Genomic DNA, 25,850 nt, shown 5'->3' on the forward strand with positions numbered 1-25,850 from the left:
CTGTTGCACTGATTTTCTGGGGAATCTTTTCAAAGAATGCATTTCTACTGCATAGTTTTGTTTTTCAAGCAAAGTTTCAGGGAAAGTCAGCTTTAAATTTTTTGCTAAACCCCTAAATTTAGTACTTATGATGTGGGTAGCTCTCATGTAAAGAGAGGTACACTTTCTAATCACTGAATTTTTCAAGTCATCCAAAATTATGTTTCTCTTCAGATAATTCCATGAACAGACAAAGAAGTTGAAAGGGGCATGATCATTATTTCATAGTACTTAGTGTGCTTAGTGGCAAATCACACTGAGAGAACAAACATCAGATAGTAGGCCCAAAGAGAAGAAAAAACAAATTGCGTCATCTAAATTCAAGGTCACAAAATCCAGAAGAGTTTCCCAGAACTACAGACACATTACTTTTTAAGATAAACCTTTTCATTAGGAAGAAGATGTAACTGTATAGATCCGGGTTCCTGCTGTATCAACTGGCATTGACTAGCAGCGTACGCCACATAATATGTTAAATCTCTTTGTTAGTCAACAGAATCTCAACATCTGTATGTGTATAGGAAATGGGATTCAGTGGGAAGTGGGTTCTTAAATTCAAGTTTCTTTGGGTGGTTCTTACTCAGGATTTTTGTTTCCTCGTGGTACACTGGTAGTTTCTAAATATAATTTAGTCTTAGAAATTATGTTTCTCTTTTCTCCTTTTTTTTTATCATGGATAATTTTAATTCTTTCATTTAATGGGTAATTTTAATTATTTAATCTTGTTTATTTTTTTATCACGGGTTCTCTGTGTTTACTGTTGGGTGTCTCTGAAAATAATCTTTAAAGATTATATTTCATAACACTTATTTGAGAAAGCTCTTACCCAAGGTCTATTGGCAAAAAGACTGAGCTTCCTGCACTGCAGGCAAGGTGTTTATTTATTTTTTTTCCTTTAGAGGCATATGGGACTATATTTCCAAGGAGCTAACAGTCCCCACAGGGGACAGATTTTTCATAAGTATTCTGCATGCAGAAATCCCTTGATGGCCAGATTTAAAAAATCTGTGTGTTATGAACATTCCTGGTTATTGGACCTGAAATGACAGAATCAAAGCATATGTCTAGACTGCAGGAAAAGTGTGCTCAGTGTCTGTCCCTTAATCACCAGAGGTGGAGACCAGATGGAAAATAGCGTGTTGCTCTTCTGGCCAAGATTTCCTTCCCATGAATTTGGAATATGCACCTGAAACAAAGAACAAAGCAGTTCTACTGGGTCTTACAACAGCTATATTAACAGCTCTCCTGAATTAGTGGAATAGTCATGAACAATATAGTCTTGTTGTCTGCCTGTTGGATGACACAAGCACTTGAATGCATTTTCTATCTGGTATCTGCTATTACTAAGTAAATAACCTGCTCCTGTCTTCTGGAAACTACCCTAGTGTTTTAGGGTAAAGTGTTAGCAGGTTGATTTTTTTTGTTTTGTTTTCTTTTTTTCTTCTCTTTCTTGACAGCTCCTAGATTGTTTTGTCATCCCGGTGGTGATACTGCTCTCCTGGTTCTTCTTGCTGGTGCGATACAAGGCAGTACATTTCATTGGTATCGTGGTCTGCATTCTGGGCATGGGCTGCATGGCAGGAGCAGATGTCCTTGTTGGCAGACAGCAAGGAGCAGGTGAGTAATGATGGGTGTGTTGTACTACCAAGTTCTGTTCAGAAAAACTGTTGATCAGAATGTTTCAGAACAGGACAAAGAAAAGGGGAAATGGGTGAGAAATCCTATGTGTTGATGAATCCAAAGCACTGCACCATTCAGGGGTGAATGGCATTCTTCTTTTTCAGAATGGACAGAGAACAAAAATGGGTCAGCAGTTAGAAGTCAGCACTATTGTAAATGGACTCGCCCTGTGTCTGCAACGCATACCACCCTTCATGCAGGCTGGGGGGACATGCTAAACGCTTGTGGCTTCACTCTCTTTAGGCCTAGTTGTTCGACTGCAAACCTCAGTTGCTTCCTTTCCAAGTTGGCTATGTCTTCGAATGTACCACCTCTCCTGTCCACTGTGTATGCCTACCTCTCAGCTCTGCTCCCTTTTTTGTACAGAGACAAGGTCACTGGTTAGATACTAAAAGACACCTAACCTACATACTAACTGTACCAACCGGGTTATGCACACAGTCTCAGAGTAAAGGTTTAGGATTTAAATTAGGATTTAATCATTGCAAAGCACCTTCTTGTGTACAAAATGTTCTTTTTTTTTTTTTAATGTGTGGCATCAAACAAATAATGTGTGTGTGGTTATTAATGCAGACTAGACAGAGTTAGATTTCATTGATCAACTTCCTCTGTCACATTGATTTTTCTAGTGCCAACCCAAATGATGTGGGAAGGATAGAAATTCTTTTCAGAGATTGTCAATTAGGCACAGTTTTCATTCTTAATTAAAAGCACTGAATAGTGAGCTAAACATAATACACTGGGATTTAAAATTCTTTCTGAATACAAATGCAAGTGCTCTAAGAGCTGCATTTGCCAGGATGCTACTCAAGAAAACAGGGAAGTTTGGGACAGTAGCCACTATATCTTCCTGCCCACTTTTATCCCTGTTCTGAAGACTTTTAGTTCATTGTGATCCTCCAGAAATAGCTCTGTCCAACCCATAAATGAAAGAGTATACTCTGTACTTTGGAATTAGAAAAACAAAGCTGCATTAGGAGTGACTGATTTCAGAAGAACTGGGATTTCAACACTGCGTTCTGGGAGAAATATCCTGTATTCCTATAATTTAGAGAATAACATGCTAGGGCAGTTGAGTTGTGGTTCAGCAGTTGCCTGTAGGGCAGTGGACCTCAGCAGAAAGGTGAACAAGGACCAGACTGAAAAACTGACATTTTGCAGTCTACTTGCAATAATTAGATATTATTTGCCATATTCATTACTAAAGGATGGGTATAGCTGTTATGTAATATGTCCAGAAAAATCAGTTAACATACATTATTGCCTTTTAATTTGAACCTACATATGAAAAAATGTGTGTGCTTATTTCTACACCCAGAGAAGAAATATAGCAGAAAGCCACATATGACAGAGGCAGCAGCTTTTCTAAGTGACAAAATGGTGTTATTAAAATGCAAGAATGTATTTCCAAATTGCTATATTCTCTTTAACAGAATAAAATAGGTAAACTATTTTGATTGAGCTGGCTGAACGGGTAAAACTATGCATTAAAAATTTGCAAATAAAACAAATACTGGCAGCAAAAGAAAATATTTCAAGAAACTCATAATTAAATAGTTCCACATCATTTATACGATATTTCTCAAGACTGGGCAAACAAAAGAAAGGAATACACCAAAAACAATGAATCTGCATTAGTCCTCACTAAATTCTTTTATTATTTCTATATTTTAGATTACAAGAACTGTTGACACCTGTTTGCCCCCATTGACCTTAGTATTTACTATATTAGAAGTGCCCTAAGTCTCTGCTAGGCATCCACCACATGTAGCAATTTAGCCTGCAAACCAGTACAGCAAGGAAACATGGATTTAAAATGCATCACCGAGAGATTAACAGGTATTTTCCAAACTGTCTGCAAGAATTAGGTATAATTTGCAGGCATGGTCTCACCTTTCAGTAAATATATGATAATTTACCTCTTTTGGTTGTACCTTTACTCACGTTTTGCACATTTCTTGAAGGGAAAGGCAATTACTTCCAAGTAGTTGGTGCACTGTCACCGTACATGCCAAATAAACCTTAAAATAACATTTTTTTCTGAACTATTACCCCAAGGTACCTTGGCACATGTGCTCCTGCTGTACACGGGCCTAAGTCACAGGGTTCTAAATGTTTCATCCAGATTTTCAAAGGATGAAACAGAGCTTCAGTTGACCACAGTCTCTGAAAGTCAGTCATTTCAGTCCTGTTAATAAGTAAATGAGAGTCTGTTTAGTCTAAAATGGGACAAGATTTTTACAGAATCACAGAATCACAGAATTTCTAGGTTGGAAGAGACCTCAAGATCATCGAGTCCAACCTCTGACCTAACGCTAGCAGTCCCCACTAAACCATATCCCTAAGCTCTTCACCTAAACGTCTTTTAAAGACTTCCAGGGATGGTGACTCCACCACTTCCCTGGGCAGCCTGTTCCAATGCCTAACAACCCTTTCAGTAAAGAAGTTCTTCCTAACATCTAACCTAAAACTCCCCTGGCTCAACTTAAGCCCATTCCCCCTCGTCCTGTCACCAGGCATGTGGAAGAACAGACCAACCCCCACCTCGCTACAGGCTCCCTTGAGGTACCTATAGAGAGCGATAAGGTCACCCCTGAGCCTCCTCTTCTCCAGGCTGAACAAGCCCAACTCCCTCAGCCGCTCCTCGTAGGACTTTAGATGCTATAATCATCAGTAGTTATAACCAAAAGCAAAGAGAACCACCTCTAATGCTGCAGGGTAAGGTAAAAATCTGGCAAAGTGGCCTAGATAGGGTTTCAAAAGCAATTGTGTCAGAACATAATTCAAATGTAAATTATTTATGTTAAACTTCAATGCAATAACTACTCCCCAAAACATAAACTCCTCTCTGGACTGTCTGACCTCTGCTTCCACAGAACATCCGTGTCCTAACAATGAATAATGCAAAGCTTGTTTTGGGAATTTGCGCTTGTGTTTCTTCAGAATGACCTGTGCCATTAGATTGGTCGAGTAAACTGTATTACCCTAAATGTCTTTAGAGTGCCTCTGTGCAGTTGCTATGTATTTCCTTAGCAATAAAAACACCAAATGCATGTGGATTTTACAGCCATGAAAATAGCCATGAAAATATGGATATGTTAGGATATGTTAGTCTTGGAGGAAAATTCCATAGTCAGCCTCTTGGGGAAGCAAAGAAAAAGCATTTGACAATCTAGATGCTAAGAATTACTAGCGAAGAAACAAAAAACATAGTATAAAATGTTGTTATGCCACTGTATAAAGTATTGACACACTTGCATTTTGAATACCATGTTTTACTCCAGTCATCTAATCTCAAAAAGAAATGAACAGGGGAAAAAAAAAAAAAGCCCACGGAAAGGAAAAAAAAAAAAAAAAAAGCCTGTGGAGAAAAGTGAAAAAGCTGCTCAAGGGCATAAAATGGCTTCAGAATGAAGAGACCATAGACAGACTGGGACTTTTCAACCTCTAAGAAAGACAACAAAGAGACAGGATATGGTAAAGGTGTATAAAGTCTTCAGTGCTATAGAGAAGGTAAATACAGAGTGATGCTTAAATATTTTTTGAGATACAGAAGTTGTTGGCTGCTCAATATGATTTCGGTATCAGGCTGAGGAGCTAAAAACACAAAGTACTTTTTAATAGTGCATACTTACATTGATTATGTTACTGCCACAGGCTGTTGCAGAGGTCAAAAATACATGGTCTGAAAAAGACTTTACACAAATTAATAAAGAATCCATCAGGATCTAATAAGTTCAATGGTCTAATGCATCTTCCATTTCAGAAAATCCCTAATCTGCAGAGAAGCACTTTGTAGTTCCCTCAGGCAGCCTGTGCTCCCTGTGCCACAGGTGGCTCCTGGGCTAGGCAGACCACTGATTTTGGCATCCTTACTTGTGAAAGCTCTGAAGTTTGAGGCTCACACTCCCCAAGCACAAGTGAGGTCTGGGGAGAGCCATCACAAGGTGGTGCTTGGGACCATCTCATTTGTGTGAAAATGCTCAGCCTCTGGGTTGTCTTTGCCTCACACACGCAAAGGATGATATTTTTGTCTCAGCAGTTCAGCACAGCCAAACTCTAAGGTCAAAAACATTTTCAGCAGTACTTCCCCAAAGTGCCAGTGAGTAGTTATAACAAATACCAAATGAGTGAGTTCAGTGAAGGGTGATTAAAGCCACCGTGGAACATGAAATGCATCAGGGGTAAGAAGAGGTTTTATGAAGTGCCAATGTTTATTTTAAATTAAGGGCATCTTCTGTGGCCAATTGCCACAGGGTAAAAGGAAAGTACTGGATCTTAAAAAGATAAATTGTCAAATATAAATCTGCTGTTAGTCAAATTACTTGCAAAACAGAAATTCAATGAGACTTGAGGTACATGAAAGAGAAATGTAGTAAATACTAACATTTACTAAATACACAGAGGATACATCTCTGAGTCAAAAAAATATCGGAGAGTGGGAGTGTGTTAAATATTTGCCCTGTTCTTATTTGTCCCTAAGCAACTTGTACTTTTCTGGTACTTGTAGCTAGTGTTGGAGACAGAATACAGAATAAACGAACCTTAACGGTCTGCCCTATTACGACCATTCTTACTTTCATAAATTTCCCCTCACTGGAAATTCCAGAGCTGTGAGCTGGAATGAAAATTGAAGGTTTAAAAGAACACCACAATGAAAAATTTTGAAAAGATCACCTTGAACCAATAGGAATGTTTTCCTCCCCTTTTTATTTACTGCAAAGTGTATTTTTTAATCAATAAATTAATTGAGCCATTTTACAAGAAAACAAGGTTACCTTCAAAAGAAATGCAGTCTAATGTTTCAGGATTCCTACTGAAGCTTTTCAAAGGAAAATCCTTTATAACCAGTTCTTCTGGATTTCTCTGGTTCTGCAGAAATATCTGGCAGCTTTGTGAAGCTGTAGCTCTTGTAGGAATCATTCAACAGAGGAAATTGCATGTATCAGGCTTCAAAACTTGTGCCTCAGTTTTCAAACTGAAACTTGATCTTAATCAAATCTCTCTGCAGCTCACTCTGTCCCCAAGTAATAAAAGACTCCAAAACTTTAAAAAGTTTTGAACATTCTTTGATAACACAATGTTTTAGTTATTATATATACCTGAAAGTACTGAAAATAGATTTTGTTGTTCATTTTATGCATTAGATACTGCTATGTTAAATGAGCCTCCCTTTAAAATCTGTCATTATCATCACCCTGTCTACACCTCATCCTTCCATCTCTCTTTCTTATCAAATGGCTTCATGTGAGAATGAGGTCACTTTTGGGGTTGTAATGATGTCTTCATTCATTTCACAGGCACGCAGAATTTTTCACTCAGTTTCCTATCCAAATACCAGACCTGTTTTTGCTTAAATTTCAAGATAAGATGCGAACTGTTCTATATAGCTGAGACCCATTCCATCTGGAAATACATGTGATAATAATAAAAAGTATTATTTGCTAAAGAGTACCACATGGTTTCTTTAGTTTTTACATGTTCTTATCCTTCAGATTCTCTTATCCACAGCAAGGATAATGCTCTCCATTCACTTCTTCTAGATATTGTTGGGATAATTGAATGAAAACTGTTTTAATAACAAAACATTTGCATTCAGCTTATTAATCCTAATATGGGCTATCTAGTGTCTGAGTATTCTAACCCATGGGGCAGAACTCGCAACAGGTCTAGACAAAAGGTCATTGTTTTGAGACGTTCTGATTTTCCCCTTGTTTATTTCTAGGTGAAAATAAACTAATAGGGGATCTCTTAGTATTGGGTGGAGCAACACTATACGGCATCTCGAATGTTTGTGAGGAATATATCGTCCGAAATCTGAGTCGAGTGGAGTTCCTGGGCATGATTGGACTCTTTGGCTCCTTCTTCAGTGGAATTCAGCTGTAAGTGAGCAGGTTTGAGCTCCAATGTCATTCAAATAAGTGCAGCCGTGGTCTCCTTTGAGGTACTGTACCCCTCTCTTCAAAGGTAGCCATTTCCTGTGGAGACTAGGTATCTGCTAATTTTGGATTTTGCATTGTTTTTAGTATTTGAGATAGTTAGATTTGAGTACAGATACAGTTACACAAATTTGTAGCTTAGTACTCTGTTTCAAGCACTGTTTTCCTCGAGTAGTCACACGAGGCGGGGGAGGGGGTGATGGCAGACACATCCTACCGTGGTATTGCTTGAAGACAAATGAATACTTCACATTGGTCTGGTCTATGAACAGCAAAGTCTCTACAACTCACTACAGTTCTGTTTCATACTTAAAAAAAAAATGCTTAGATTTCTTAACAGGTAGGAAACATATTCAGAAGGTATTTTGCTGTTTGGTTTGTTCTGCATAATTAATTACATTATGATATGGCAGAAATAATGAAAATGTCCTTAAAAATTGGTCTTTTCATGTTGAAGTATTTAGTGCTCAGGAGATTGTGACATGGATTTTAGGATCTCCTGAGTCATATCTATATCCACTTGTACCTAATGAGCCTCCAGGCCTAGGATCTGGGAGGTAGCATCCAGTGTTGCAATACTGTGACTGACAAGAGTGCAGTAAAAGTCACTATGCAAGATTGTCACATTTTACAGAGGTCCATCACTGGTACTTCTCACACACAATAACTTTTGATTATCAGTCAAAAACAAGTTGCTTACCTGCACATCTGAGCTAATCAGCTTCTAAGAACAGAGACTCATCAAAACAATGACCCATTAATTCCATTTAATTAGTTCTGTTTCTTTAGCCAGAAAGCTAATTATATTTATGTGGGATCTGAAAACATGACTTAAAATGATTTATATTAACTGTCTAACACACAAACAGTTCCTTAATATTAAAATATACATATAGAGAGAGAGAGAATGCAAGAGCACGTAAATGCACCTATTATCTTAGGGTAAAGCATTTTTGTTACCTAGAGTGTTTGTGGTAGGTAGGTACTGGCTGATTCTGAAGGTATCATAACAGTGCTCTTGTCTTTCTGTGCATTTAAACAGTAATATATGTCTCATATTCCTGATTTTAATTATAGCACCATTACCATCCTCCTTGACTCAAGAAGATAGTCACAATTCAGAGTCTATGATTTCTTTTGCTGGTAAGAAGCTGGTGCTGGAACAAGGTATCTTTGTATACAGAGGACACAACTGGAAGGAACCAATAAGACACCATTTCATTGCTGAAAGCTCTAAGTTTTTTCTAGTCAACCTTTGGCCCAGAAGTTCTTGCCAACGATTTTTTCTCCCCAGCCTGTACAGCATTTTGCTGCCAGCAATTTTGTGGCACTTTTTGCAGCCCTGCCCACATTTTGTTTATGTATGTACCTTTTTGATGAGATGGCAAAAGTTTGCATTTTGGAAAAGGCCACTAGTGTTTCTGCTACTTGGTTTCATGAAGCAATTCAGATCTTTCTTATCTTTTCCTGTAATAATGAACAGATGTCAGTTCACAGAGGTTAAATCTAACTAGCTGTACCAATCGTTTCAAAGAGAAGCCAACACCACAGGTTACAATGGCAGAATCTTTCTTTGGAACGTTACTGGCCACTTTGATACAAAATAGGACATTTGGGTTTTATAAACTGAAGTTATCTGGGGAAAGAATATCTCAGAAATAGGACCATTTACTAGCATGCTAGGAAAAGCACTGGTCAAGGTTTGGTTGACATCCACAAGGTGGAGATTTAGAACATATTTATTCTGATACATCTGGAGGTGTAGGTCTCAGGTTCAGGGGGTTTACAGGGAGCAAGCAGTACAATTCTGAAGAAGGGAAGGTACTGAAAAATGTGTAAAACTATGCTGACTCTAGGAAAGGCAAAATAGTAAATTTATAAAAATAGTAAATTTACCCTGAAGTAAAGAAAAGTGTTGGCTAATTACCCAGGCATTGTGGAAGGTGAGGTTTAGTGGGCTGAATGTGGTTAAAGTGGGGAGGAGCAGAATGTCAAAACAAAACAAGAGTTGGGGATATAGTAACTACACAGAAAATTGACATAATTCTGGTGGAATCACATAATTGTAAAATAATTTACTTTGTAACAGATACCTGATGGTCATCAGGTTCAATACCCTACACAAACCAACTCAAACCTAAATTCAAAGTCAGGTTGCTTGAGTACTTGTACAGTTGATTTTTTGAACATCTCCAAGAATTGAAATGCCACAGTCTCTCTGGGCAACCCCTTCCAGTGTTCAACCAGGATTTTTTTCCTTATATCTAATCAGAATTTTCCATGTTGCAACTTGTATCCATTATCTCACATCTTTTTACTGTGCTCCTCCAAGAAAAATCTTACTCCATCTTTTCTATAACCACCTCTTAGGTACTTAAGACAGCAAATATATTGTCCCATCTTCCTTCCCCCTGGGTTACCCTTCTCTTTTTCACACTGAAAACCCTCCGCTTTTTCAGCATCTCCTCTTACATCATGTGCTCCAACCACCTGACCATCATGATGGAGCTCTACTGCACTCCCTCCAATTTGTTAATGTCTGTCTTGTTCTGGAGAGCCCCAAACTGGATACAATACTTCATCTGCTGTCACAAAAATCAATTCCTTCAGCTTTCTGGCTCAACTCTTTACCAACACAGCCTGGGGTGCTGTTAGCCTTCTCCACTGCAAGGACACATTGCTGACTCATGTCCACCAGGTCTTGGAGTTTAATTTTTAGAAAGCAGCTTCCTATCCAGTCAGCTTCCAACCTGTACTGTTGCATGGGGTTATTCCATTCCAGGTATAGGAGTGCAGATTTATTTTTCTTAAACTTCATGAGGTGTCTGCCAGCCTATGCAGTCTTTCTGAATGGCAACATGTCTACTGCTCCTCCCATGAGTTGTCTGCTGTGAACTTGCTATGTGTGCATTCAATCCCATCTTCCAGATTGTAAATGAAGACATAAAACACCAGCCAGTTGACAGAAGACTCAATCTGTTGATCACTACTTTTTGAGTATAGTTTTCCATCGCCCTTGTGGTTGGTCCTCAAATCCAATCCATATCTCTTCAATCTCTAAAGATCTTTTGGGAAATCATGTTGAAAGATTTGCTAAAGGCAAGACAGATTACACTGCATCCTCTCATCTATTCCCTCTCCTTTATCTACTGAACCAATCATCTCATCATAGAAGGCAATAAGTCTGGTCAGGTATGGTTTGCTCTTGATAAACGTGTGCTGGCTGTTCCTAGCCATCTCCTCATCATCCGTTTCCTGGAAATGGAACATTTGCTCCATAATCTTCCCAAAGTCTAGAGTAAGGCTGGCCAGGCTATAGTTCTTGCCCCATTTTGAAACTGAACATTGCATTTGTCTCTTTTCAGTCCACAGGGACCTCTTCCAGTCACATCAACCTATATCATAGTGGTTCCATTCTCTGATGAATCAGGTGTCACTAAATGATGCCCTATGCCAAAGTTGCTCTTACCCCTCTTTGCTTCACAGATCATAATGAATCACAGATCACAGCATATTGTTTTATACTTTCTTTGTATTGGATATGCAATGTGTGAAAACAATGTTCACATATTTAAATTATATTAAAATTTGCTTGCCACAGCAAGAGATGCTGCAGTTTGTTTTCATGATATTTTTTCAAGAACTGCTGACAAAAGGGACATATGCCTTATGCATGCAAAGACACTTATAATTTAGTTAATCTGCAAACAAAATAATCTCATTATTCTATCCACAGTATTAGATTTGCCACACATCAGCAGCAAGAAAATTAGAATTTCCAGGATGCAACTCTCTAGACCATATTAATGTGGAAATCACCGAGTTCCTGTAGTTTTACTATTAGAGTTGGTCTCCCACATACCACTTTTTGTACTAGGTATTTTTTTTTTGATTGGTGTAATTTCATGTTTCATACTTTTTTTAAAAACAGTGCCGAGACTAACATGCAGAGTTCTGCACAGCAGCAGTTATCTGTAAATCACAGAGCAGAAAAAAACCAGTTGGCTGTGTGAGCTTCCGAGTTTTCCCTGGACTGGAAAGAACAGAAGGGAATTGGGAAGGTAGCTTGTTGCCACTTTAGAATTTTCTAGATCTAGGATCTTGATGTTAATATAAAATACAAGAGCTGCAAGATGTTGAAAGTGGACTTTTGCAGCTTGGCCCATTCTTCGTTTTGTTTCATGACTTTCATTTCTGTGACTATTTGAACTGTCTCAGCATGTAACAAATCATAGTACTCTCTTCAAACCCAGCCTGTGATATCTGCCACCTCATGTCAGTGATTTACTCAGCTCCCTATTTATTTGACTCTGCAGAGCCACTCTGAAGGGTGAATAACTCAGACAGATACATTATTAATCATTAAAGTTCAAAAGCTTTCAGAATATTAAGAGGACAAGAGGACTGAACGTGTGGAGGGATGGGCTCTTAGGGGCAGATATTCAGAGAGCTGGAAATAAACCAATGCAAATTGTATGCTATCACGTCTTATTACTGCCCTGAAGATCTTTCAAATACAAAGGAACAAGGCTAATGCCAGAGTGGATTAGCAAAGTCTGATTGCATTTGGATCCTACAGAGATTTTTTGTTATAAGGTTATTTATGTTGTTTTGTCCAGCATTTGAATTGAATGAGTGGAAGTAATTTAACTTCTGTTCTCTTCCATCAAATTTTGCCTTCTCTTCTCTTACAGTGCAATCATGGAACACAAAGAGCTTTTGAAAGTTCCCTGGGATTGGCAAATAGGTAAGAAAACACTTTACCTCATTGAAGACCATTGCTGAAGGGAGGTATGGAGACAACCCATCTTTGCGGAAGCAGACGGAAAATTTCATGGAAGCCAATGTTTGTGATATTTCCACTGGTGTCTGCCAAAGGTTGAACCACTTGCCTCATAACCATTCTTAAATAATCTGTCCTCCCAATGTCATATTATGCTTTCCTTGCACCATTAGGTTAAGCACTGAAGAAGTGCTTATGAATGTCATAAGATAATTATTCAGACAGCCGTGAAGTAAAACAATAATAGGGTTCTGTTCTAAGATTCAGTGCAACACTGAGACAAATAAATGAGGTAGTCATGAAGAGCCAAACCTTTTCAATGAATGCCAAAGAAAGAAAATGGAACCTAACAAAAACTATAAAAGTTCTTGCAGTGCGTATTATAGCCCCATAAACTCATTTCCAAGGGGAGCATTTCTGTATGCAAATGGTTAATTGCTTTCCAAGTAGTCTTGGTGGAATATAGCAGATGTGTCTTTTAGACAAGTTTAGGTAGCATCAAGCACAACGAAGCTCTTATGGTGTTTTGCTATACAGTGGATCGTATTTTCCTATTTCAGTTTCAAAGCTGAGTTTATGATGTAAGACTCCTTCCTAATTAGTCCAACAAATTATTTGCTTTAAAAGCAAATCAACGTTTAGGAAACGGGAGGCCCTATAATCGCTCCTTTAGTATTTACAACAATAGAAGAAATAAAAGAGTGCTAATAACTGATACACATAGCGGGGGATTCAAGTTCTGGCAATCCATTGACAATAGCTTGTTACCTAGTCTCATAGTGAATGTCAAAATAACAGCTTAGAAGCGTGCAAAGGCAACTGGTTATCTGGGAATCCCCAAGGACTGGAGATACAAGTTACAGGATACACCATTGTTTTCTTTAAACTTCCTTCACCATTTCCTCTTATCACCCTAAAGCTTAATAAAAAAAGTGCATCTTTCACAAAACATTCTATCTAGAAGTCTTGGATATTTGATGGTTGAGCTGTAAAACTAAATGACATCAATTTAACGTGTCTATGGAGAAACACGCTCAGCTGCATCCTGTAAGTGTATTGGCCTTCTTTAATCTGTGGTCATTAGCATAACTGCATCAGTGTTTGTTTATACTTCATGATAAGGAGCTCAGGGACATAATTAATCTAGTCCTGATGGAACTAGCAATGGTCATAGTGAATTAATCTACTATACATGTAAATGTCATATATACTTTCATGGGAGTTCTGTTGTAGTAATATTAGTGAAATGTGCTGTTAAAATAAAGTCTTACTTGGTCTGTGATGACATTAAAATGTCATCAAAAGTTAGTCAGTAATTACAAAGAGCCCCTGCTCTTCAGCAGAAGAAGATCATCATAGCAAGAGCATCATAGATATGTACTTGTTTTGCTAAAATGATAATTGAAAGTGTGGTGTAGTTAAACACAGATAAAATGGCAACAATAATGTGTAGTTTTTTTGTTCTTCGCTGTCTTCTTACACATCTACTTGGTGTGCTTTCCATTGCTTCAACAGTAATATAAGATTGTCAAGTAGTTATTGACAAATCTATGTCAGGGTGTTCACAGTCTTGTCCTGAATAGTTATCCACTGCGGCAGACTCAAGCCTGCAGTCCAGCAGAGTTAAATCATCAGCCTTCTGAATGGTAGTGATAAAGTCACAGCAGGCAACCTGATAAATAACTCAAGGTGGCCTGTTGCCATCTGCCATAATTGTGTCATTAAGAATGTATGAACTACGTTTCAGCTGATGTAAAATGCAAATGATTTTCAAATATTGAGATCTAAAGCCTATCTGTTATGTCTACCATGTTTAAAACAGACTGTGGCCCTCCTGGTTTTAATTTTGGAAATTCCCCTGGTACGTTGTATCTTCTTTGCAGCTAGTATAAATCAGTGTAGCTCTGTTTAAATCCTTGAAGGTTTAAGTGCTGACAATCTGACCAAAAGGAGAATGATTGTACCATGCTGATTGAGTGGTTTCACTTGAGACCATGACACAGTTGTAGAATGACACATAAAATAATAACAAATAAACAAACATCAATTTTGTTTAAGAGAAAAGCCAGTTTGACTCTCCGAGGAAGTGTCCTTTGTTACAGAGGCTCTGAATGTTTTTGAATAGTTTTTATTCCAGGAAGACAATATACAAAAAATCATAGTGAATATATTTCATGCCAATGAAACAATAACTTTTGGAGTAAAAATGACAGGTCTAAAACATGCAAAATTCTACCAGCGTGCTCAAGCAGCTAAAACAGAAGTTCCCCAGGCATGTTAATTTTGGTGGTACTTTTTAGAGCAGTCCGTGGGAGAAGTTCATGCCCATTAGTGAAAAGATGGCCTGTCTTAAGATGGGTGAGGAGAGACTGAGGGACTGGGGCTTGTTCAGCCTCCAGAATAGAAAGCTTCAAAGAGCTACCCACAAGGAGTTAGCAAAAGGACAGAATCAGGGTCTTCATGTTGGTGCATGGCAGGATGCCATGGAAGGATGGAAGACAATGGGTAGAAATTGAAATATGAAAATCAGACTGAATGAAAGGGAAATCTTTTTCCCTCTGAGAACAGGCAGGCAGTAGAACAAGTTGCCCAGAGAGGTTGTCCAGGCTCCATGCTCAGCAGTTTCAAGATCAGGCTGAGCAAAGCCCTGCACAACTTGGTCTGATCTCACAGGTGAGCCTGGTATAAGCAAGGGTTGAACAAGAGACCTCCAAGCTCTCTTGTAGTCTGAATTGCCCTATAGACCTATGATCCTAAGTGCCCAGTTTAGACATTTATCAGGCATTCACACCTAGCCATGCAAAAGTGGTGACATTAGCCATCAGAGTGAACACTGAAAGAAAAGATGGGATTTCTTTCACCAGCTTAGGTATCTGGAATATGAATATTTGATTTAGTTGAACAGACTCCCTTTATCATCAGCAGAAATAAATAGGCATGACACAAATCATAGTGTGCTAAAGTTGTTGTCTAAAAAAGGTCGGACAACCTGCACTGTAAAATTTCCAAAGCTCCTCATTGAGCACCAAACCTCAGTATATGTCCAGAGTTAGGTGTAATAAATCCCACCCACAATGGTCTTCATACACATCAAGACTTCATTTCAGGACAATATATTGAAGCATACAGTTCTGAATGGTGAGTTTATCAGGCTTTAACACAGACCTGCTCATGAGCAGATCATTTCAAAAGAATCTTCTAACTTCCCAGTTTGTTTCCTTCCCATATCTGCTCCAGGCCATGAGTACTGATGACTCAGTGCCTGGTTAGGCACAGGTGCTAGCACCTGGGACTTCAGCACTAGTGGTGATTCCCAAGGCTATTCTGAAAACTGGTCTTCTAGAAACAGTATCTGACAATCATGTGATGTTATTTCCAGCTTGCTTATTGTCACCAGTAGATGCCATCCAGCTGGTGGGTATTACACGTGTTTTAAGACGTAAATGAAATGCTGCTCTACAGTCACTTCTGATAGGACAGGTGCAGTTTAAGCAATTTTCCACTGGAACTAGAATACCCTTTGGAAAAGCAATCTGTGAAGTGCATGTAGCTGCCTGTCAAGGAATACGAACACCAAGACAGCACCATAATATAATACTAATAATTAAAAGCATAACCCATCAAAGCACCTGAATGTATCTACTAAATCCAGAATGATTAGAAGGGATTTGATGGGCCAGCTGGTGATTTGCAGACTTTACTTTGAGAATGTTGACTTGGAGTCCAGAATGGCTTTTGTGCCTGGCTTAATTTAAGGCTGGAAGAAAAGCTGACATAAAATGGTGAAATGTCTGCAAACAATTTCTTATTAATAACTGTGCTCCACTTGATGCAGTCATTGGCCTACTGCAGAAGAGTTGAAGAGTTGCATACAATAACTCTTTCAAGCACTGCTTAAGACTGATTCTGTTGCTATCCACATGCAATCTGCACTTTAAAAATTTGCTACCTGTTAATAAAAGTAGTTCTTGCCATGGTTATCCATATTCTGAATATAAAATCAAATCCATTGTCATGTCATAGCAACTGATATATTGATACTTGCATTTCGTGACTGCTATATTTGTTTCAGGTGGATGTACACTTAAGTTCAGATGCTTCTAATGGACTCAAATTATAACTGCTGATGTTATTTGGATGGCTTTTCTAAGTGGATCCACAAACAGACACAAATCATAAGAACTTTGGGTTTTGTTTTGTTTTGGTTTGTTTTTTTCTGCTAATTCCTTTCAGAACTTGGGCAATCAGATTTTCTGCAACTTTTAGTCAATAACAACATGCTCTGAAGAGCTGCTGTGAGTCTAAATATAGGCTTGTGCATATATCAGCTGGGAATTCTGCAGCATACATCAGCCTAAGAATTATCGTTTGCATGAGAGCAAATGAGTGAAGTGTTTGCTGTTTTTTTAACTTCATATTGATTTATTTATCTTGGGATTTATCGAGCAATAACTGAAGGAATGAATTCCTTCCCAGTAAGTTATTTAGTTTTTAAAATGAAATTAAATGTTTACTGTAATGTATTTTTATTATATTAGTGTCTAACAATCTAATTGCGTGAGGCACTTTGTAAACATGTAGCAAGAAATAGTTTCAGCTCCAGAAAGACTTATTAAGGAAGACAGACAAAAAGTGGTAGAAGAATGGAGGTTCAAAACTGTGAAGTGATTTGTCAAGTTTGGGGGCAAAATAGACTACGACCTCCGTCACTTGAGTTCTGTTCTCACGCATTTATCCATCGGCTCATTAACTCCTGTGAAAGTACTTTTGCGCTCATCCTGTGGGCCCATTCCTAGAACACCTTCCAACTCAACTGAACACAGTGGGTGTTGGGGACAATCATCTTTAAAAGACTAGATTTAACATGTCCGAATACATTATTTCATCCAAATTTATGTTGGATGTAAGATATTGGTTAGTAATATAAGATGCTGATTTAAAACAGCACTGCTATTATGGGAACCACAGAGAGGAGACTGCATGTCCACTGCTGTGTAGATACGGTTTTCACTGGTATTCATATGTATTTAGAATGGTGTTTGTGGTCTACATATACATATATATATATATGCACATCTAAATAATTTGAATCTGTGTTTTCTAAAAAGGAATTCTTAATTCTTTCCTAAAAATGCAGCCTTCTTCCTAAAAACACAAGTCATATCTGCAGGCTGTGGAAGATCACTCTTTGTTCTTGTTTCTCTTCCACAGGCTTGTTGTATGTCGGCTTTAGTGCCTGTATGTTTGGCCTCTACAGCTTTATGCCAGTGGTCATAAAGAAAACCAGTGCTACTGCTGTCAACCTCTCCTTACTCACAGCTGACCTGTACAGCCTATTCTGTGGATTATTCCTCTTCCACTACAAGGTACGTGGAAATGAGAGATGTGTTTGAGTAATAGCTGTATGCCTGAAGAAACAGTAGTGCTGAACAATAAAATAAGAGAAGCCTCAAAACTTTGTTAGATTTACATAGTAAAAATGCAGATTAAAAAAAAAAAAAATTATAATTAATTTTATACAATGTATAATGTATATGTTGTGTATATATATATAAAAGATACTATTTCATTTTAAAAGATAAACAGCTTATTCAGTCTTGTTATGATTTTTAAGATTTTTATATCTGTCCATAAACGTTTGTATTACTAATTTCCTTTTACTGATCAGAGGGAACTTCTGGCTGCTGTGACCAGGGCAGTATCAGGAAGAGAAGGACTCTTCCAAAAATTCCCCAGAATTGTTTTGACCAGTAACAGGGCCATTTCATTTCATGCTGGTTCTGAAATTATGTCTCATAACTGTTCATGAATTGCACCTTTCTAGTCAGCCAAACCAATGGCTCGCCTGTTAGTGTAAAAAAGTCAAAATGTGTGGCAGATTTGTGTTGAAGTTAAATTTTTATCTCTTAGGTCGTCTAATATTTAAAACATTGTGTTGTACAGGCAAACATTTGGTCTCCAGGAACAAGGAACTGCACTGCACTATTCACAAACATCCCCTCAGTGGCCATCCTATGAAAATGGCATTGGGATGTTGGAGGCAACTGCTTTGTATCATCATTTATTCATATGAGGAAGGTTACTTGATAGCTAAAATGGTGGCCCTGAGAAGTGTTAGGTAAATGAAAGCCTTGCAATACTGATTAGCTAACCAAATCATATCAGATTTTGTGATACTAATGGCACCTGAATGAATCTGAAAGGGACAGAGAAAATTCAAAACCTGAGTCCAAAGCAAAAGTATTTTTCCCCATTGTCTCTTATTTTCTTCAGACAGTAGAATAGCAAGTATAGAAACTGAAATTTAAATATTGCCTTCTGCTTTATAGGTCTGACTCGTGGTAATTTGGTTCTGACCCACACTTCAAAGTATTTCAAAGTATTTCAAATTAGGTATTAGCTGAAAATTATTATTCCATATTAATAATATTATTTGATAGCCACAGCAAATAGGTAGTATTAGTCCACCAAAAAAAAAAAAAAAAAAAAAGTGGTGTTAGTCCAGTGTTTCTAAGAAAAATATTTATATTACACAATAAAAGATAGACCAATTTAATTCTGAAAATAGTGTTGTGTTTTTTTGTTTTTTGTTTATTTATTTATTTATTTATTTATTTTGGCAAAATTAAACTTATTTAGAGGGTGTAACTCAAAAGGCAGCATGAGTTGGATGGGTTTCTACCTAGCGTTGCTCAAACATGACAAAAAAGGGCAATTTTGCAAACATAAACCTTAAACTTTAGGCACTTGAAGGGCAGAAGGTGAATAAAAGGTTTCAGTTTTTCCCTGTGTCTAATTGTTGTACATTAGAAGAGACAAGAAGATCAAACTTCCAATCTCATTGACACTTTATCTTTGTAGTGTGTGTGCATGTCAGCTCTTGAGCACAGTGGCACATTGGCCTCCCTTTAAAAGCCCCTACTGAAAAAGTGCTCAGGAAGAGAAGGCTCACAGCTGGAAGGTTTTATGGTACAAAGCAAGGTTTCATCATCTGTTCTGATAAAACCCTTGAGTTCCAACTCTGAAGTAGTCAGTGGTCTCCTCTGGCCCTTACTTCTCTGATTAGAAAGCTGTTTGAAAATCTCTTTCTCCCACAGTTCATCTTCTCATGCAGTCTTCCTCAAAACTCTCATCAAACTCTCACTTCAGCCTATTTAATTTTCTGGTTTGTTTGTTGTTGTTTTTCCCTCCACTGCTTTCCTTGATGTTTTAGGACATCACTGCTCCAAGAGTCAGAAACCTTTATATCTCCAGTATAAATTTACTTGTGCCTAGTTTAGATCCACTCATTGTTTGTGCCAAGGGTATCTTTAGCATGAAGAATCCCTTCCTCTCCTTAGCATTTTACTCTATTGGTTCACCAGTAGAGAACAATTGTATCCCTCTCAGCCCCTACTTGCCTAGTCAGAGCAAGGCATCAGCTTTCATTCTTTCCTCCTGGGATGGGCCACCTGCTCCCACGAGCACCTCTGTTTTCCTCTGCACCTTGGGAATTCATCCTTCCTGAGACAGGGCCTTCCACTCTAGAAGCAGCACAGGCCCTTCCAGCACCTCATGCAATGCTCTTGTCCTTCCTTTTCTCCAGGACATGCTACCCCATAAATATTGATGCTGTATGTACTTTTTTCATCAATGCTTTTCTGTTGTGATGTGTATGCATCCTGCAATCTGTATAACTCATGTGTGTCTATCCTCTGTTCTTCCCAGCCAAACTGCTGATAAGAGAAGACCTTTGTTAGGACTTTATGGAAAGACCTTTACCTGAAATGTAGTATCAACTTCCAGAGCAGTCTGTCTCTGTTCGTGCCTTTCAAACTCATATTGTAGAAATTTGAAAAGAGAGTCTATATTCAGAGAACATCTAGATTTAAAAGTTTGCTTAATTATCTGGTTACTTCCTTCGCTAATACGTTTTTATCCTTGGTCAGATCACCTCCTTGTTTTCTTTCTCTTTAATATCAGGTATTGTTTAATGTGATGATGTGGAATTGTGAATGTTGCACTCAATAATGAAGTCTAGTGTGTTAACATTAAATGATCTAAATTTATTCCCCTCCTAAGCCTGTGTACTCTTCCTTGTTTTCTAGCTTCAGAAAAGCTGTTTAATTCCCAGCCCAGCTGTAGGCCTCCTTCAGATGCACAGCTCCTTTTGCTTATTGCTGCACTGACCGATGGGCAAAGCCCCACTTCACTGGGAAGCAAATGGTTTTATACTGAATTAGGATCAACTGAGTGGTTTAGTGCCCCTTGCAGAATATAATTTTATGAGGCTTTCAAGAAACAGTTACAGTTTTTTCTCTGTGCTGCTACTTTTATTACGAGACAGGTTTATTGCACCTATAGCAGTAAATCTATGAAAAATCCATGGAAAATGTCGGAAATTAGTTTAACGGGGCTATAGAGCCTCTGAAACCAAACTGAGGAGAAGATTACATTTGAAGTGTTTTGATTAGTTAGCATTTCATTTTTTTATTATACAGGCTTGTAACATCATGACATACAGGACAGCAAGTTTATAAACAGCTGCATTTATATTCTTTATCTTGTTTGCCAGTATCTTTGTAGTGCATTAAACAGTTCCCCAGCCTGTGGAAGCTAGAAATACAGCATGTTAACTTGACACAGCTCTGGTAATGTGCTCGTAATTCAACATGCTAATTGTCCAAGTTATTGTATCAAAGCATAATGATTTATGACTTTCAGCTTAAGATAGATACTGACTAGGTTGTACTGATTCATTCTTAAGATTATTTGCATTCCCCAAATAAAAACTCACTTTTTAGTTCTCCAGTGGATGGAGAAAGGCATCTAGCCTGTTTGGTGGCTGAATATTGGCCATTGCAATAGCATTTAAGCATAAAGTTCCATATCCTTTTCTCAATTCTCATCATATTTAGATATTTTTTTGCAGATTTGATGGTCAAAACTTCTTTAGATATCTGTTCTTATATCACCTTTTTCTTAAGCACAACTAAATGATTTCCTGCTTTGAAAAACAAAGGCTATCAGAGCCCTAAAGTGATCTTTTTAAAATTATTATTATTATTATTATTATTTTATCCTATGCCATCATAGCATTCATCTTGCCCTGTCAGAGGCTGCAATAGTATAGTGCACTGACCTCTATATTATTCCCACACTCTAGAGGTTCTGGGAAATTCAGGGCCAACTCTCCAGTTGTAAGGGGTTGGATCTTTAGTATAACTTTTGTTATTTTTTTTCGCTTGGGAAGTATTCATTTTTATGTTTTATTCTCAGCCTTAGCTTTATTTTAAAGTGAGTTTTTAAAGTTCATACTTTTCATTTGCAAGCCATATGTTGGGCTGTAGTCATTCTAAGCAAATTGCATTCTCACTAAATAATCTAAGCAGCTTATTTTATGTTTTCCACCAGCTAGAGCATGCATACTGATTATGCTCTGCACCAGCAGGTCTAGTCACACTATATTATATCATTAACTAGCAAGCCAAGCACCATCAATTATATTCTGCCTTGGCAAAATCATTCATTATTTTATCCAAGATTTAGCTATAAAAAAATCAGAATTCCTGCATATAGTAACAAATTCCAAATGAAGAAAATGCATATATTTCATAATAAATCAATGAAGTCATATATCTTGATTTAGAATCATGGCAAGTAACATTGTGAAAGGATTTGGCTGCACAAATAAACATGATACCCAAACACTTTCATCACTAGAAAACTGAAGTAGTGCCAGTTGAAACCTCACTTACTGATACTTCTAGAAATGGCTTTATTCTGACAGCAGAGTCCCTCCAATGGAAGGGAGCAGATGACAACCTCCTCATTACATCTAGAAACAAGCTATAAAGGAGAGTGGTTTTTAATATAATGGAGAAGAGCAGGTACAAGTAGTGCGCTAGTTTCCAATTTCATTTTTGCCAGTGTGGATCCTAAGCAATGACCATGAATTGTGGCTTTACATAGACTTCACTAAGATGAGAATTCGGCCCTTACTGGAAATAAGGAAGTACTAAGAGCTTCCTTTAAAATCATGTACTCTACTATCCTGATCCAAGAGTGCTGAAGCCAGTATGAGGTTTTCTGCTGACTTCAGTGGGCTTTAATTCACTTTCCTAAATAAGGAAAGTCTGCCCCTCAAAGAATAATCTTAAAAATGCTTCACAGCTTAATGGTTGTGGAGATAAAAACCATGCCTTGTTGTGACTCCATATGCTCCATTTCAATGTACGAACAGTTTGAAAGAAGCAAATAGTCAACTACACAGTTTAAAGAATCATTTTGTCTTTGCCTCCTAAAGAAAAATTCTTAAGGACATTACAGTGCTTTCAGACAGTCATGATTTTATTATGCTGTCAGTGGTTTGGGAGCAGGAGGTAGACTTGGTTTGGTTTGGGGGGATGATTTTTTGTTTATTACTTTTATTTTTACTTGGTGGTTTTACTTTCACCATAAACATCTATGGGATTTTTCCAAATCATCTGACCAAGCTCAGCAAATACTTCAAATGATGTGCTAAGTCTTTTTTAACTCATCTGCAAGTATAAGCTGAGGTCAGTAAAAACCTTTTCTTTGCTTGCACTTGTTAGTGGATTGATACCTGCAAATTTTAAACTTCGACAGTGGTGCGGTCAGTGGTGCATCATTATTTCAAACAGAGCAGGTAGTGGAGGCTAAACAACTGGCTTTTACAGTATTACTTTCTCAGCCATATACTTCTGGATATTTTCCCCAATTAAATCAGGTATGCCATCTGCATGATCCATAAATTCTCTGTTTAAATGGAATTTAATCTCATAGGGCCTTTATAATGGTGAAGGCTTCTGAGCCTTTAATAATAACGAAAATAAATCACATTGCCAAATAATTGTTTGTGCCATTGGTGATGTGCAGAATCTTAAGTGTAGGTTTTCCTTTGACATTTCTTTTATGGGGGACTCACTCGCAACAACTCGGTTCCCATGAAGCTATGCGGTGTGGATGCCTTTCATCTAAGTGACATTTTAAAAGCTGCTTCTTCACCTGTTCTTAAATTTACTAACTTCTTTGTTTGAATTTCCTCCTACAAATTATAACCAATTACGAAGTAGTTCTGAGAGAAGTTAGGCATCTGTATTCAAAAAGCTACCTTGAGGTCGAAGGGTGTTAGGTGTGTTTTTAGTCACACTTGCATGTATACATGATATAAAGGGCCACATCCGCTTACCCTTTGTCTGAGTGTGCAGGATGCTATACAATAAAAAACTCTGAAGTAAAATGACACAAGGGAGTAGAAGCTAGGAAAGAAAATTACTGCTGCCAAGATACTGCATGGTCTGACAGTAGATGTTTAACAGCATAGCACTGTTACGGCAGTTTTCTGAAAATACTGCATTGTTAGAGAGTGTTTCTTTCCTTCACAGTGTCACCTTGCAATAGATTCAATAGTTGCAAACCAGGAACAGTGAAATATAGATACTAACTCATTTGGACCCATCAAAAAAGAGAGTAAAAGAAAGTGGCATTTGTATTGCAGAAGGTGTGATGGAGGCTTCAATTTCAAGAATATTTTTTCAGGCATTGTTAGCTCATTATGAATGTCACAGTATGCAGGTTGTCTTTCAGGGTTTTTAGCTTGGGATTTGTTTATTATTATTATTATTATTTTATTTATTTATTTATTTATTTATTTATTGTTCTTTTGTAAAATGTCTGCCCACAACAGAACCAATTAGGAGTTTTCCAGCAAAATTAATTCCTCTTGGAAATACCTAATTATCAAAACAGAAATGTTAAATGAAAAAAATATTTTCAGTATGAAGCACGGTGTAGGATTTCTTAGACCCTGAGTGCTGTTTTGCCTGTTCATCTAATAGACTGCAGCAAAGCATATTTTCCAAACTTTTTGACCAGGTGTTCTGGGGCTGGAAGATCTCAGTCATGAGAAAGCATGAGTTACGCAACTCCTCACTTCTGGAAGCCAGAGAACTAATCTCAGTTCTGCATTAGGCAGCCTAAAACCCCAAGGAAGAGCCTTTAGGGCTTCCAGGGTTCTGCAGTGAAGCTTCTTCATAACAGATGCAGTCATCAGTTGCCTGTCTCCAGCAAGCACACTTTGTTTCAGAAACAACAGCATTTGGTGTCTTGAAAGAGCTTCAGTGTTTACGTCTCATCTCAGTTTAGTTTAGGTTTTTATTAGTTTTTTTTTTTTGTTGTTTTTTCCTTTGATTACAGAACAAAGATTTGGTTTCCTAGCCAGAACTAGGAAATTACAGCAAAAATTACTAGGAATTACAGCAAAATAATGGCAAGGATCTGATCTTCCTACCCATGCCTGGGTTCTTATTCTCTTGACTTTATAATTTAGTTGTTTTAATATTCTTAGTGAATGCCTGGATAACAGGGCCTACTGACAACAGTACTGTTCTGCGCCTCACTGCTCCACACCTGGTTGTCAACTTGCTGAATGGTTTTTGCTTTTTTGTGTCAATGATTAAATGATCATAATGCTTCTTTTCTTCTCCAATTTTCTCCCCCACCCCTTTTATTGTGTAACATTTGAATCAAGTCTTTTTATATCTCAGCCTCATGAGTCCCTACATAGCTCAAGTATTAAAATGTTAGAAGATTTGTTTGCAGTTTCAAAAGAGCATTTCAATTCAACACATTCATACTTTTTCTTAATACCTGCACAAAGTAAATACAGAAGTAAATTTTCTATGTATAAAAGGAGTCTGAGGCCAGTTGAAACTCATGTAATCACTAAATAGAACATATCTCAGAATGAAGAAGGAAGTAGTTTCAACTGACGATCCAACCAGTCAGGGAGAAAAAGCACTGCTACGTGACTTAGTTCTGCCTTTAATTAGATTGGATAGTGAAGTACCTAATGGATATTGACTACTCAAAAGAATACTTGGAATGAAAACAGAATTTAAATGTTAAGTGTAGAAAACAAATGTATAAAATCAGCCTGTCCACAGACAGTCCCCAGAGAAAGAAAAGAGCCAGTATATTTGCCTTGGCAAATCTACTGAAATTGATGGTCAGGCTTGCTTGCAATGAACTGCTTAAGTGCTTTGACCTATAAGGCACTGGGAAAGTGGTTTACTTACCTTATAGTGTGAAGTTGTTGTTTTTCAAATGAAAAACATGTCCTAGCATAGAAACTATTAGTTTCCTCAATTTTTTTTTAAATGCAAAATGAAGAGGAACCACAGGATTATAAATTTCCAACACTGACGTTTCTCTCTACAGTCTTATGCTTAGGGTTGGCATTATTTTCAGTTATTATTATAAAATAGTCCTTTTTAAGTGTCTTGAACAAGAACTCCAAGAATTGTCTTTAGAGAGTGAGTTGAGCATGGATAAATAAACAGAAATATACTTTGACTGCTTGAAGAAGGCAATTCACATCACTATCATGGGACTTGAATTTTCAACAC

General features: G+C 37.6%; 1 protein-coding gene across 1 annotated transcript in view; it reads left to right on the forward strand.

Moving 5' to 3' along the window:
• The window catches only part of SLC35F1 (solute carrier family 35 member F1), a gene marked incomplete at both ends in the record, with an annotated part of 243,849 nt that overhangs the window by 204,026 nt on the left and 13,973 nt on the right, over positions 1–25,850 (forward strand). Inside the window, 4 exons of the mRNA XM_084285172.1 lie at positions 1,497–1,656; positions 7,445–7,601; positions 12,353–12,405; positions 17,653–17,807. Of these exons, the coding sequence (XP_084141298.1) occupies positions 1,497–1,656; positions 7,445–7,601; positions 12,353–12,405; positions 17,653–17,807 (525 nt within the window). The remainder of the gene's footprint in view (positions 1–1,496; positions 1,657–7,444; positions 7,602–12,352; positions 12,406–17,652; positions 17,808–25,850) is intronic.

This window comes from Netta rufina, assembly GCF_964035555.1.
Source record: "Netta rufina genome assembly, chromosome: 3".
NCBI classification, from domain to species: domain Eukaryota; kingdom Metazoa; phylum Chordata; class Aves; order Anseriformes; family Anatidae; genus Netta; species Netta rufina.